We start from the raw sequence: 14,887 nt of genomic DNA, 5'->3' as shown, positions 1-14,887 counted from the left end.
GAAAACTTAGTCCAGTAATACCCGTAAATAAAAGCAGACTGTTACCATGCACAAAGTCAGGCATAACACTGATTGCAATGCAAAGTATCACTACACAGTGATGACATATGGAAGCAACAACTGCAAAATATAAGGATTCCCAAGAGAAAACTTAAAGTATCAATCCATGAGCTGTAATTCCATCCAAACATCAACTAAATATCTTTTTAATGAGTGCATGTAGCTTATATAAAGGAGAATTCTGCAATATTATGAAAACAGGACAAACTACCAGTACAAACAGAACTATGAATCTTATCTTTCATACTTTAATAAGCTTGCATTCAGTGTGAGCTATAGAATACAATATTTAACGTTTGCTCTCTGAATGTCAATTACAATCCATACATCATTCATAACCCATTGATAAAACAGATCAAAAAACATTTATAAAACTCATAGCCAATGTCGCAGTGTTGTAGCTGTGTTGGTCATTGGATATGAGGGACAAGGTGGTTGTGGTAGTAGCTTTTATTGGACTAACTTCTGTTGGGGAAACAGACAAGCTTTTGAGCTCCACAGAGCTCTTCTTCAGGTCTGGGAAAGGTAATCAGAGTGTCACAGCTAAATTCAAGGTGGAACAGATTATTAAAATAAGGAGTAAACATATTGCAAGAACTCATTCAAAATGAAGTAGGCAGTTAACACCTCTATGAGTCATAGGACAAAGGAGAGTTAGTGGGTTACAGACTGCTCTAATGAGAAAAAACCAACATCTCTATTGAATCCATGATTTTTGGTGTCTAGCAGAATTATAAATTTAAGTTCCCAGGCTTGTCTTTTGAAGGTGTTGTGCAGGTTACCTTTGAGGATGAGAGGTCAAATACGGAGTGATCATTTTGTGAAAAGTGTTCACCCACTGCTAATAGGGTGTTTTTGGTTTTTTATGATTTTTCTGTGAGAGTTCATTGAAGAGCATAGGGATTGACTGACTAGTTTCACACACACAGTTGGTGTTAGGGCATTTGATTCACTGGTCGAGGTACATCATGTGTTGTTACAGGCATGTGCAGGATCCATGGATCTTGAAAGCTGTGTTGTGGGGGATATGAGGGACAAGGTGGGTGTGGTAGTAGCTTTTATTGGACCAACTTCTGTATGCATCATCGTAGTAGCAAAGTGGCTGCAGATTTTGCATCTATTGTTACAACAGCCCTGCAGTCTGCAATGTGGCACCATGTAGACAAGCCCTAAGAGTGTCTTTTCCTGGTTTCTCTTAGGTAAATTAGAAGAAGGCATTCTTAGTCCAGAAGAAGAACATCCATATGGGGAGTTATTCCAGAATAACCCTACTTTATTCTGGAATAACTTTAATACGTAGTCAAGCCCAAGTGGGGGAAGAAAGGGAAGAGGGGACCATTGCCAGAACCAGAAGACTGGGTAGGAGTAAAATGGCCAGAAGGACCTGGACTGACCAAAACCCCAAAGGCTCTCAGAAGTGAGGAGGACTTTGAGGGAGGGAACAGCATATAGATATGTGATGATCTAGTTTTACCTCCTGCCATTGGAGTTTCCTGAATTAATTCCTAGTTGAACTAATGCATATCTTTTAGAAAGACATCCAATCTTGATTTAAACATTGCCAATAATGGAGAACTTAGTACAATCCTTAAAAAAGTGTCCCAATGATTAATTACCCTCACTGTTTAAAATGTACACCTCATTGCCACTCTGAATTTGTTTAGCTTCAATATCCAGCCATTGGATCATCTTATATGTTTACCTGCTAGACTGAAAAGCCTATTATCAAATATTTGTTCCTCATGAAGGTACATATAGACTGTAATCAAGGTCACCCCTTAACCTTCTCTTTGTTAAACAAAATAGATTGAGCTCCTTGGGTCTATCACTGTAAGCATGTATTCCAATACTTCAATAATTTTTGTGACTCTTCTCTGAACCTTCTGCAAGCTATATTCTTCTTGAATACAGAATTGGACACAGTGTTCCAGCAGTGGTTGACTCAGTGCCAAACATAGAGGTAATATACCACCCAATTCCTCAAGAGTTCCCCTTTTAGGCATAGATCTACCTACCTTTTGTGCTATCAAAGGGTGCATATACATTGCACACTTCTTTCGGGGGCAGTGTATACCCAGGCAGCCCTCCCAGCATGGTTATAAAGAGCAGTGCAGACTGTGAGGCAAGGGTTAGATGAGCAAAGACACATCTGAAGTGTGATATGATTCTTGACTCGCCTAAGCCATGCTACCCCAGCTACACTGCGTCCACACTGCTGAAACTCTTCCACACCACAGAGAATGACTCAGACAGTGGAAAAAAGGTGAAGGAAATGGGGAGGCACTTGGGAAAGGCCTCCCCGCATCAGAGCCTTTTCTCGCTGCAATGAAACGTTCCAGCAGTGAGGAGCTGCTGCAGCCTTTCCCAATTGACTACCTTCTGCAGCCTCTCACCGATACATGGAGCTACACACAGCAGTGTGGACACAGTATTCTTTTTGCTGTGATGTGTAGCTACAGGTAAACTACATGCCACTGCCACAGGTGTGAAGTGTAGATGTAGCCAAAAAGTGAAGAGTGTGTGTATGGTTAAGTTCTGGTACAAAGCCTATGTTCCTTATTTTATCTGTCAAAGATCTATTAAGCGTTAAACCACAAGGGTGGAGCTCTGGTGAGAGTATGCATAAACACATGAGGGCTGAAGCACTGGTTTCAGGATCCACTGCAGAGTCTCCACTGCCAAGACAGGTCATCAGACCAGCAACATGTACCTGAGTATCCCGGAATTAAGAATAGTCATAAGTCACTACCCAGACCCAGGGAGCTTAGCAGCACATGGGACTCAGCAGTTGGATCCCTCACAACAGGCTGGTATTTGTTTAAAGGGAATGGAACTAGGCCAGGTTATGACAGAGATCTTACTTTTTATTCCCCCTTTATATGGGAGTGCTTCATAATAGAAAAGCAGCAATCCAAAAACACAAGTATTGCTACCAGGCGGCCACAATTATCAACTTAGGACTACAGTGGCCCACTCCTAAAAACCTGGAGGATCATACTGACAAAGGCTAACGTGGCTCAAGGAACTCTCCACCTAGCCTGAATGAAGACAGACCTCTGACCAAAAGACTCCCAGGACTGGTAAGGAAACTGATGGAGCCAAGTGTTTGTTATTTTTTCTATAGATCTGTAACTCTTCTGCTTTCAAAAAGAACACGTGTGTATAAATAGTTCCTTTGCAAAAACCTGTGTGTTCCTTATTTTAATTGTAACATGTCCCTGAAGGACAGAGTGATGAATCACAGAGTGACGTAAGAACAAGATGCAAGCCCACATTTAAAATGGTCATTTTGAAGCTGCTGGAACATTTTAAAATATGTATTTTAAATAGATGAAAGAAGTTGTGGAATTTGATATGGAGTGTTTATTCTCCATTAAATTAAATACTAGACTATTTATATCTTGCTGATATGCTACAGGTAAAACAAAAGAGCACTGAAGTGGTCTCAATTCATTATAATATATGCTCTTGCCATAAGAGTTTATTGGTATTCCTACATCCCTGATCATCTTAAATTCCTAAGCATTTAATTTCTTAACACTTTCTACATATACATCAGTACTGTTCTTTAACTCAGAAGAGATTACTTACAAGTAACTCTCCCTGATTTTCTGCTCACTAGTACTAAATGTGTGCTGTTTTTGCATTGCTTCTAGTTCCTACTGGCCTGTAGAGCATGCTTTTTATGAACTATATGCGTTAAAATAAATGGGGCTTTACCTCATAAATAAGGACTGCTTTCGTGCTCTTTAGCCAAGAATATCACCCTGAGGTACAACAAGCAAAAACAGCCTGAACTGTTGGCTCCTTAGACAACCACATTACACACAAAGTTTCAGGATTCCTTGAAACCTAAAAAAATTGTAAGACCATTGGCAAGGATGGTCCAGTCTTTAGGGTGCTAGCCTGGGACTTGGGAAACCTGGGTTCAGGTCCCTACTCGCCCACAAATTTTCCGTGTGACCTTGGGCAAGTAAGTGTGCCTCAGCTCTCCATCTGAAAATTGGAGATAATAGTACTGCCTGCCTCACAGGGATGTTCAAATATATTAGTGATACGAAATGCTCAGTACTACAGTAAGTACACAAGATAGAAACAGAGTTACGAGGAACTGAAGGCTCAGGATATTGGTAATGAGAACACTGAAACACTAACCATTTTAGATCATGTATTCAAATCTAGCCCAGTTTGGTAGTAACCAAAAGTCACTGCTGTCTGATGGCCTATGCAAAGTGAGTTGGTAGTCTCAGTCCTATTGTTAAAGTAAACCATTTCCACAATATAATTGTTGCTGACAAGCATTCCACTTGCCCAGAAGAGAAACTAACATCCAAATGACAGGTTTCAGAGTAGCAGCCGTGTTAGTCTGTATTCACAAAAAGGAAAGGAGTACTTGTGGCACCTTAGAGACTAACAAATTTATTTGAGCATAAGCTTTCATGAGCTACAGCTGTAGCTCACTAAAGCTTATGCTCAAATAAATTTGTTAGTCACTAAGGTGCCACAAGTACTCCTTAACATCCAAATGGACATGAGCGCTGAACTATAGTCAGGCCTAATAATGGTCTCTCTAAGTCATGGATGAGGAAAACTGGAAGAAGTTTACAATACCCTCCCTCATCAACTGTCTTGTATCTGCCCTGACGATAAAAAACTTCAGACTACACGTCTGGAAATTTACCATCTTTATTTTAGGGAGTGCTGGTAGCAACCTCTATATGAAGGCTAACACTTTTCAAAGATTCTTGTGACCTTTTTTGTGAAGTTCTAAGAACAGGTTCCATTGTATGAGGCTGGCCTTTCAAATTAAGCGAGGAGAAAGAAAATACTCTTCCCTAACCCAAAGGCTTTGTCCCAGGATATTTTGTTCAGATTTAGCCAAATTATAAACTGCTAAAAATCACCATTTCACTTCTCTCTTCCATTGCTCAGGAAAACTGATAGAATTAAGGTTGTACTAGCATCATAAATTCTGCATTTTCTAACTTCCGAGTCCTTGACTTTGCAACCTAAAAGGATGTTTTAACAGTTGGAGGTGCAGGAGGGGGGTTTGATGTTGGGGTTTTTTTTGTAATTATGAGGACATTACAATTTACTTGGAAGTTTTGCACTCAAAAGTGACTGAAAATGGCATCAGTCATGTACCAAACATGCTCACTTTACAAGTAAAACAACGTTTCTTCTGTCAGCCCTATGAACTCCACCTGTTCTGCAAGCCAAACTATCCCCTCAGTCACACCTGTGTAACCAATATTCATTTTGTGTAACCCCATTGCCATCAATGTTGCACAGATATAAGTGATTAGAATGCTATAAACCCATGGTTTTAAACCTGAGGTCCACAGACTATGTCTAAGGGGTCCTCAAAAGGTTGCCATTAACAAAGAACACTGGTTTTCGACCTGTGGTCTGCAGACCCTTGGAGGTCCACAGATTGTCTAAAATTTCCAAAGGGGTCTGCACCTCCATTTGAAGTGTTTAGGGGTCTGCAAATGAAAAAAGGTTGAAAAACACTGTTATAAACAATTATGTCGATGCACAAGAAGGAACAGAATCCAGCTCTCACCTATGTGGGGTCTGTAGTGCTATAAGGAATAAAAAGTTTTAAAATCATATTTTGGTAACTAAAAATAAGCAGGTGTGTCTCTGAATAGATACAAAGAGCAAAACTATTGAATAAGATGCCATTTTTACAGCTACTTATCAGAAAAGAACCATACTTTAAGGATGAGGGTAAAAAGAAAAGATTAGGGCCCTGTCTACGGACCAAAGTTGCACTTGCTTAACTAAAACTGACTTTTAAATGGATTTAAACTAGTGCAGCTTGTGTTTAGACAAGGAATCTGCCCCCAATCTTAAATCGAATTCTATGCAGGTGTATCCCTGTGCAGAACTCCACTGAAGTTAATGGGGCTCCTCCACTCACACAGAACTCATGGCAAGACCAAGGCCTTAGTAACAAGTTATACATCAAATTTCAAGTGTACCTATGGAAAAACATTGCCACAATACATTTGCATGTGTTAGTTTGTTCCTGATTATTCTTATTAGCACTTTTTAAAAATCTTCATTTTTGTAAACTTTCCTAATGTTATGTTTCTCAAAAGATTGCAGAACTGCAGCCATTTGGGGAAAATATAAATCAGAATGTTTTACTAAATAGGAAAGGAACAATGAAGCCATGACAATCTACCATCTCAAGGCCTAAGCAAACATTTAATTTGAGGTTCATTGCACTGATTGAATGACCATAGCCTCCACCCCCAGTGTCTCAGTGGGCAATAACGTGTAAAAGACTACAAACTTCACTATTCTACCTTTTCAAAACGTTAATCTATTAATAGAGAATAATGATTAAGCATTGCACTTTAAAAGTTATGCTATTTGAGCGATAAAAACAGACAAAGCACACAAATGCTGATAAATTTTAAAATTCCCTTTCAAACCAAGATCGTATATCAAGTTTCACCCTACAGCAAATTTTAATGAGATTTATAAAAAAGGAGCTTACCATAGTAAAGCTAATAGAGAACTTCCTCTAAATACAGAAACAAAGACTGTGATTTATAGTAAACAGGAACAATAAAGATAAGCATTTTAACATACCTACATTATCAAGCGAGGCACCATCCACAGGAAATTACGTTAAAGTAATTTACTCCGAAGTTTTTTTCCCCTTTACAATTCAATAGCAAGTTTTAAAAATCATCCTTGTAAATAAAAATCATTTAACACTCTAGAGAGCCTGTACATTAACCACACTTAACATGGACATTTCCTTCATAAATCTGAAGGCCCTCTTCTGAATGCAGCTGTTTGAAAATACATCATAAACAGTAAAAAGAACAGGAGTACTTGTGGCACCTTAGAGACTAACAAATTTATTAGAGCATAAGCTTTCGTGGGGCTACAGCCCACTTCATCAGATGCACAGAATGGAACATACAGTAAGAAGATATATATACACATACATACACACACATTCAGAGAAGGTGGAAGTTGCCATACAAACTGTAAGAGGCTAATTAAGTAAGATGAGCTATTATCAGCAGGAGAAAAAAAACTTTTGTAGTGATTATCAAGATGGCCCATTTAGAAATTGCGGAGCTTAAATTAATATGCAAACTAGATACCATTCCCTTGGGTTTGAATAGAGACTGGGAGTGGCTGGGTCATTACACATATTGAATGTATTTCCCTATGTTAACTATCCTCACACCTTCTTGTCAACTGTCTAAATGGGCCATCTCAATTATCACTACAAAAGTTTTTTCTCCAGCTGATAATAGCTCATCTTAATTAATTAGCCTCTTACAGTTTATATGGCAACTTCCACCTTCTCTGTATGTGTGTGTGTGTATATATATATATATATATATAAAATCTTCTTAATATGTGTTCCCTTCTATGCATCCGATGAAGTGGGCTGTAGCCCACGAAAGCTTATGCCCAAATAAATCTGTTAGTCTCTAAAGTGCCACAAGTACTCCTGTTCCTTTTGTGGATACAGACTAACACAGCTGCTACTCTGAAACCTATCATAAACAGTATGTAAATGCCACTCAAACATTCTTCCCTTTTAGGATATCCACAGTTTAGAGTACACAGTGTTCAAAACCCAACACTTAAACTGACTAATTTGAAAATCTGTTGCAGTCACATACTGCAGTATTAGGGTCTGATTTAGGATCCCTTGTATAATCGTAAAATTCACTGAGTATAATGCACAAATGCCAGAGCAGACCTTTAAAGGTGAATTGAAAGGCTTTATACAGTACTTGCCAACACCAAAGACCGAAGTTCAAAGTTCTGTTGTCTTTCAAGAGCAGATGACATCACCAATAGCTTAAGTAATGCAAGGTGCTGCAATCTGCTTGCTTTGCTGTGTGTTCACATGGCCATCAACTAATACAGAAAAATATACAGAATTCTGACCTCAGGTCAGACAGACAAAAGGAGGAAATTGTCAGCTATTGTTTTAAAATGTACTTGCCTACATATATTTTGCACCAGTTTTACTACATGGAAATATGTAGTACTGTAAATGTTTGATACAATTCCAGATATAGAAAAACAAAGTGAGCTAGATTCTGCAGCTTTGACACTAAACAATTTTTTCCTGGGGAAATGAAGTAACTTGAAATTCAATATTCAATTCTCAGCACTGTGATACCACCACAGACCTACACCCTCTCCCCTACCTACACTACCACTCACAAGAAAACAAAGTGCATGTATCCAGGGTTAACTGTACTTATCTAGCTCTTTATATGATAAAAGCACTTTAGTAATATTAACCAGCCCTCACAACATCATAGTGAGATGGTTAAGAATCCCCATTTTATAGATAATGGTAATGAGGCATGCAGTTGAAATGACTTGCCCAAAGCCATACAGAAAATCAGTGCACAGTCTGGATTAGAATTCAGGAGTTACTACAGATAAGGCACTATAAAAGAGCAAATTATGTATCAGTGCTATTTTGGCAGTCAAGCTGTTTGTTTTACACTAACACTTCTAAAATGTTGACAGCATATTACTAGGTAAATTTCAATAAGGTATGAAATGCCCCAAATCACTGAATTAAAAGCTCTTCTGCCACTGAGAAATGTGCGCTAATGGAATGACAGATCAGGTAAACCTGTGCTATTACCTGAAAATATGACTACCCAGTGTTGTTTGTGTGGCATGTATTCTACTGATTGTGTTGTAATATAGTATATGCTGGGGAGATCATTTGGCTGCACCCAGTTAAGACCCTCACAGAAATATACAAGTGAACAACATTTCTTTAAAGATAAAAGTTGCATGTATACCTCAGAAGTTTACAATCTGAGAATCAAAGAAAATTGCTTGAAAGGGGTCACTGTACAAGACATTGACATGTCTTTACCTTTGTTACTAAGAAACCTTAACTTAGTAGAACTAAACCTGATGTAAGTTAAACTTCTGTCTTTATGTTTTCATTTAGATTTGACAATCAGAACTGACTAATTTTCACTTTTGTTTGTAACCACCTTCTCACTTATCCGAATCTCTCTTTCTGGTCCTCATTTTTTTAGCAAAATTCCAAAAAGAAAACCACTATAATACATAGTGTGGCCAATAAATCCCTAAATTTTGGGCCTGAACTACATGATAGCGTTGCTCTAAATTTTAAGATTGATTGCTACTGTCCACTAGCTCAAGTTAAAGAGAACTGATGCAGTCCCTTTTAGTCATGGATAAGAACATTAGATTACATCCAGATTAATTCAATTATCTTATTTATACAATTAGTTCAGTTTCCACATCAAGAGATCAGCATAAAATAGGTTGCAAAACTAAAGTTACTTTGACTTATCTGTTAAATGTATTCTCTAAATTTGTTTTATAATTAACTAAACCACTTCCTCATAAAGATCCATATTACTCCCAAATGACTGTATAGTAATTTATAGATCTTAGAAGGTACTCCTTCACTATTTCTTTGGACAAGTGCTTCATTAAGAGGAATGTAAGTCAAATTCCTCAAACCTTCAGCTCATTAGACCCAGTTTAAAAGATTTAGGGGTGAGAAGAGGCTCCACCAAGCCTTTGGTCTCCAGCAACAGAGCCAGCATCATTGCTCTATTTTTCTGCTTATCCCATGACCCTTCCCATACTTTCTTCCATGTTGAACCCAATGTACAGAATGTCTTTCATGAGCTGCTAGTCCACAAAGCCATGACCCTCATTTAAAACCTTGCTGAGCCCCCACTTCTGAGATAAAGAGAAGGAACTAGTTAAGTCTACTTCATTGTTTAGCTTATAGTGAACTGCTCAGGGGAGGAAAGAGAGAAGTACAGAAACTGGGAATATGGTAGAGAGGACTGGATTGTGGAAGGAGGGTGTTGGAAGAGCAGTTTAGCATTTTTATCTTTAAATAAATGACAAAGTAATTCATAAGACATTTGCCTATTATGCAAAGGAACTGTTCTCCCACCTTTTGTTTTTGTATTTTTAATCTGTACACTGCTCTAAGAGGGGACTCTCTTCCTCTGTGTTTGATGAGTGGTTATTATATTTTGTCCATTACTACAAACAGTAATAATAGACCACTGCAAACTAGATAGTGCTAATTTAAACTGTAGAGGAGTGGGGAGAAATGGAAGAGTAAAGCAGAGGCGCTCTGGCTTGGGGTTGCTGGGACCACAGGAAGGAAGGGCAGAGTGATGGAAAGGATGAGCAAAACTCCTCTGTCTTCCTCCCAGTGGAGGTAAGAGAATGGAGACGTTTGGTCTCACGGGAATTGCCATATGGGTTCAGATCATTGGCCCAGCTAGTCCAGGATCCTATCTTCCACAGAAGCCCATGTGATCGGGATCCATGGAGGAGTAGGTGATGGGAGGGGGCAGAGGCTCCCCAGCCTTTGGTTTCACTGAGACCCCCTGAGACAGGGCTTAGCAGCTCTCCCCCACACCCAAGCCCTCTGGCTCCCAGACACGCCGCGGCCCCGCCGACCTTCGCCATGCCGGCTGCGAGCTCCGAACTCGGCTCCAGTCCAGCAGCACAGACACAAAGCACGAGTCAACGAGGCCGGGCTCACAAAGGGGCAGCCCCGGAGGCGGAGCAGCGCCTCCACCGTGCCCCCAGGGCCCACACATGGCCTCAAAACAAACCCCTCCGTCCGCAGCCAGCAGGCGAGCTCCAGGCTGCCTCGGACTGGTGACAGAGGCGAGCTCGCCTTCCCCAGGCACACAGACCCCGGACCCGAGAGCCGACCTCGACACGGGCTCGCTGTCCCCAGCCATGGAGACTCGGGCCTGGCGCTGTGAGGGGGACCCCCGCCCGCCCTTCAGCGCCGCGCCCGCGGCTCCCCTGGCCCCTCGCAGCTGGAGCCCGGGGCCCGGCGGGCTGGCTACTCCCGGGAAGAGGAAGCCGGGCGCCGAGGCTGCGCTTAGGCCGCGGCGGGGCCTTGTCCCGAGTCTTCTCTGCAGCCGCAGCGACTCTCCCGCCCCTGGGGCTCGGACGGGGCCTCCCCCGGGCGCGGCGACCACCAGCCCTCCGCGGGGGCCGCCCGGGCGGGCACTGAGGGGGGTGAAGGCCGCCGCCGCGAGAGATCCCTGCCCCTCAGGGGCCGCCCGGTCTCCCTCCCCGCTCACCTGTGGGCGCTGGGCGGGACCACGCTGCAAGCGGCCTGGCTCCCCCTTACCGTCCCGGCTGCGGGGCGACTCGCTACGAGGCTCTCGCCGACACGGCTGGGGCCTGGCCCGACAAACCAACCGCTCGCTCCTTCCCTCCCGCCCGCCGGCCGAGGAGACACCGCCACGCACGGGAGCGCGCCGGCCTGCCGCGATGCACAGTCCGCCAGCGACGCGCGCTCCCAGTTCCCGACGCGGGCGGCGGAGGCGCGCACCCCGGTAGCGGCCTACGCGCACGCGCACGCAGCCCGCCGGCTTCTCATAGGCCTCGGGAGCCCGCGGGTGACCTCATCGCGGGCCGGCGATCCCAGCGGGCCCGTCAGCCACGGGCACCTTGTCACTCCAGCGGCACCCCAATACTCGGGCCCGCCAGGACCTCAGGCAGCCCCCCCAGCACGCCGAACCCCGTGTCCCCAACAGCCCCCGTCCCCCAAAACAGGGGTCAGCCAGAGCTCTGCCGAGTGCGCACCGGGACCACAGCAGGTCCCTCCAGTTCCCAGGGGGTCCCTCCTGCCCCACCTGTGTTGTTTTTTATCCCGTTAGGCCGCGGAGCCTTGTCACCTCTTCTGCATCTGCCCAGCTCTCTCAGGACCATGTCAGATCCCACGCGGGGCTGAAAAGTTGTTTCTGCCCCTCGGTGTCTTGACACAATGGCTGTTCTGTGTCCCCCGTCGTTGGGGTCTTATCACATCCACGTGACCCATTATTAGTTTGCCTCAAAAAGTGCTGAGCCGTCTGTGCTGGTGTGCACAGAGAGTCCCGCATGACTTCAGGTCACTAGCCCTGCCCCCCTTGCAGACTCTGCACTTGTTCTGCACCTTTTATCGTCTCACTTTAATTATTTACTTGTTTTCTGTGATCAGGTACGTCTACACAGCAAATGAAGCTGTGACTGTCATGCAGGCTACATACATACCCTGAATATATCCCTGGCAGGCTTGTACTGCTGCAGGTAGCCTGAGCTGAAGCTTGTTCCACCGCATCTTCACTTCTATTATTACCTGTACTAGCTAGATTAAAGCTAGCACAGATATGCCTACCCACATTATAGTTACACCTTCATTTACTGGATACGCTTACCCTTGGTTTTCAATTCTATTAAGGCAAAAATTTATCATAACATTCATGAGTTGTAAACATATTAGTTGCTCTAAATTGCTAATTATATGATAGCACTCCAAAGTGTGATGTCGAAAATCCATTAAGAGATCCCTGTGCCAAGGGTCTTCATCCTGCAATAGATCTGCACAAGCAAGTCTTTAAGTGGGGGTCTGCATGAATCTGGGACCACAGAATTAAGGACTTTACAAAGGGAAAGGACATAGGCCCTACATTAATGCCTTATCTTATGCACAAAAAAGGTTGTACTGTTTTATTTAAATCAGTTTTGAAATCGATGTAGTTAAATCAATGCAATCCACTTGTATGGACTTAAGTTAAACCAATATAAGCCACGCTCAAAATGATTTAAGAGTATAACACAAAGAGTTGCACTGACTTAACTACATCAGTTTCTAAACCAATTTAACTACACAAATGTAACTGTAAGTAAAGAGTAGCATATAATCTAAACCAATTTTATGGTGTTCCCACATTTTAGTTTTAAATACGCAAAAAAAAATTTTATAATTGCATATAACTGCATTTGGAAGTTGTCATGGGGATAGCGCATCCATGGCATTGTGGAATACAAAGGGCCCTACTTAAGAAATACCTGTCCATTACTGAATGTGTGACTTCTTTAAAAAAAAAATCTTTAACTCTTATAGAACTACATCCAACAATTTACGTTAAAAGAACATTATTTTGGTTGTAAAGTCAAGCACTTGAAAGTTAAGACATGCAAGAATTAAAATTGCCCATGCAACCTTAATGCAGCCACCTCTGTGCATATGCAACATGATACAGTCTGTAATTACATGATCACATACTATTTTTCCATAGGACCCTTGTCTCATTCACTGAAACAGTGAAATGGTCTTTAAACAGAGTGCTGTCTAATACATGAATTATTTTTTTCTCCTGCTTTTTCATTTATAGTAATCTTTGGTGTTACTTGTAACAATAGTAGATAAATTTTCAGACAGAAATGTGATTTTTAACTTGATGACAAAATAGAAAAAAAGGAAGAGAAAAAGTAGCTCAAGCCAAACAATTTATAGTACATGTATTAGCATTACCTCCACCTGCATCTAAACATAGTCACACCTTTCTTCTCCATTTTGCTGCCTTAGGCCCCAATCCTGCAAACAAGCGTGTGAGTAACTTTACACATCTGAGTAGTCCCTTTTGGCTCAATGGAACTAATCATATGTCTAAAGTTATGCTTGTATTTAAATGCTTGCAGGACAGGGGTCTTAGTGTCTAGTCTTTCCCTAATTTAAGTCAATGGTAAAATTCCTACTGATTTCATCTGGAGCAGGCCCTTCAACAGTACCTTTCTATGGGCCTAATTTTGCATGTATGCACAAGCTTAATTTAATTCACATAAGAATTCTCTTGACTTCAAACAACTACTCACATGAGCAAAGTCAAAAATGTGCATGAGCACTGGCAGGATCAGGGCCCACATGATTATGGAAAAAATGCCACAGTTTCTCATCTTATGCCAGCTTTCTCATTAGTGACTACAAAATCCACTTTAGGCCCCAGTCCAGCAAAGCACTTAAGCACATGCATAACAATTTTCACCATCTGAGTAAACCTAATGAAGTCAGTGTAAGTATTCACATGCTTAAAGTCACATGTGTTTAAGCCCCTTGGCGGATCAGGACCCAATTCTCCATGTTGGCTAAAGTCTTTCAGAAGTTTGGAAGAGGATAACCATGTATATTTTTTATTTTAATACAGTTTGTATATGTATATTTGTAATGATGTTTCTTGATTTATCACTTAATGACTGGACAGTTTTCTGTTGTCTATTTTAATTTGTTAGCCAGATGGTTTTCAATAGCCTACTTGTTCCTTTCAGTGGCCAGAAAGCACTTATTTTTGTATGCGGCTATTATGTCAGATCTGCTAAACCTCACCCTTATACATTCACATTTGGGATTAAGTTGAAGATACCTTTTAGTGATGCAGGATTTTGCAATCAGTTTCAATATCACAATTTTTGAGTCCTGCCTTGTGTAAACAAGGCTACTTAAAGATGTATAATAGAAAAATAAACTTCTTTGAAGTATGAATGCTTTGCACACACCATTCTCTCTCCAAATCTTGTATTTATATGGTGGTCATGAAATATTTCCATGTAAACAGTGTGGTAAACTGGATACCCATCCATAGTTAAGGTTGCAACAGCTTCCATTATAAAGCCTATTTTAGTACCCTCATAACTTTGGCATGGAAAATTCTTCTGGCCTAAAAATTACCATATTTAATCTAAAGACTATGGTGAGAGTATTTCTGCATTGTTTGTAGGAAATTCATGAGACTTTTTGAGTTACTCTGATCTGAAAATATGACTTTTGTCTGAACCATTTTTTGTCTCCAGCTCCAAAATGACTTGTTATTGTCCAACCAAGTTTTCTATATAGTTAAATCTCCTTGAAAATGTACATCAGCTATTCTTGAAGAAAATAGGTTGCGATTAAGCAAAATTATTATTTTTGTTGTGGATAGTTGTGGGCCAAGTTGTGCATCAACATGATGTCCGAAGATTTTGG

General features: G+C 41.4%; 1 protein-coding gene across 4 annotated transcripts in view; it reads right to left on the bottom strand.

The window, feature by feature from the left end:
- Positions 1–11,926, bottom strand: part of SIAH1 (siah E3 ubiquitin protein ligase 1) — a 32,783-nt gene extending 20,857 nt beyond the window's left edge. The window contains exons 1-2 of one of the 4 annotated variants that reach the window (XM_073307724.2): positions 11,184–11,434; positions 7,843–7,965 (exon numbers count right to left, since the gene is read on the bottom strand). Coding sequence is in view for 2 of the 4 variants with exons in the window: in XM_073307720.1 (XP_073163821.1) it covers positions 11,742–11,817 (76 nt within the window). In the remaining 2 variants the exon portion in view is untranslated. Of the gene's footprint in view, positions 1–7,842; positions 7,966–11,183; positions 11,435–11,741 lie in introns of those variants that run through there. The other 3 variants (XM_073307720.1, XM_073307721.1, XM_073307723.1) reach the window with 3 other exon arrangements.
- Between the last annotated feature and the right edge of the window lie 2,961 nt (positions 11,927–14,887).

The sequence above is a fragment of the Lepidochelys kempii genome, chromosome 12, assembly GCF_965140285.1.
Source record: "Lepidochelys kempii isolate rLepKem1 chromosome 12, rLepKem1.hap1, whole genome shotgun sequence".
In the NCBI taxonomy this organism is placed as follows: domain Eukaryota; kingdom Metazoa; phylum Chordata; order Testudines; family Cheloniidae; genus Lepidochelys; species Lepidochelys kempii.
The sequence above is the reverse complement of the archived record's forward strand: the minus strand, read 5'-3'. Positions and strand labels throughout refer to the sequence as shown.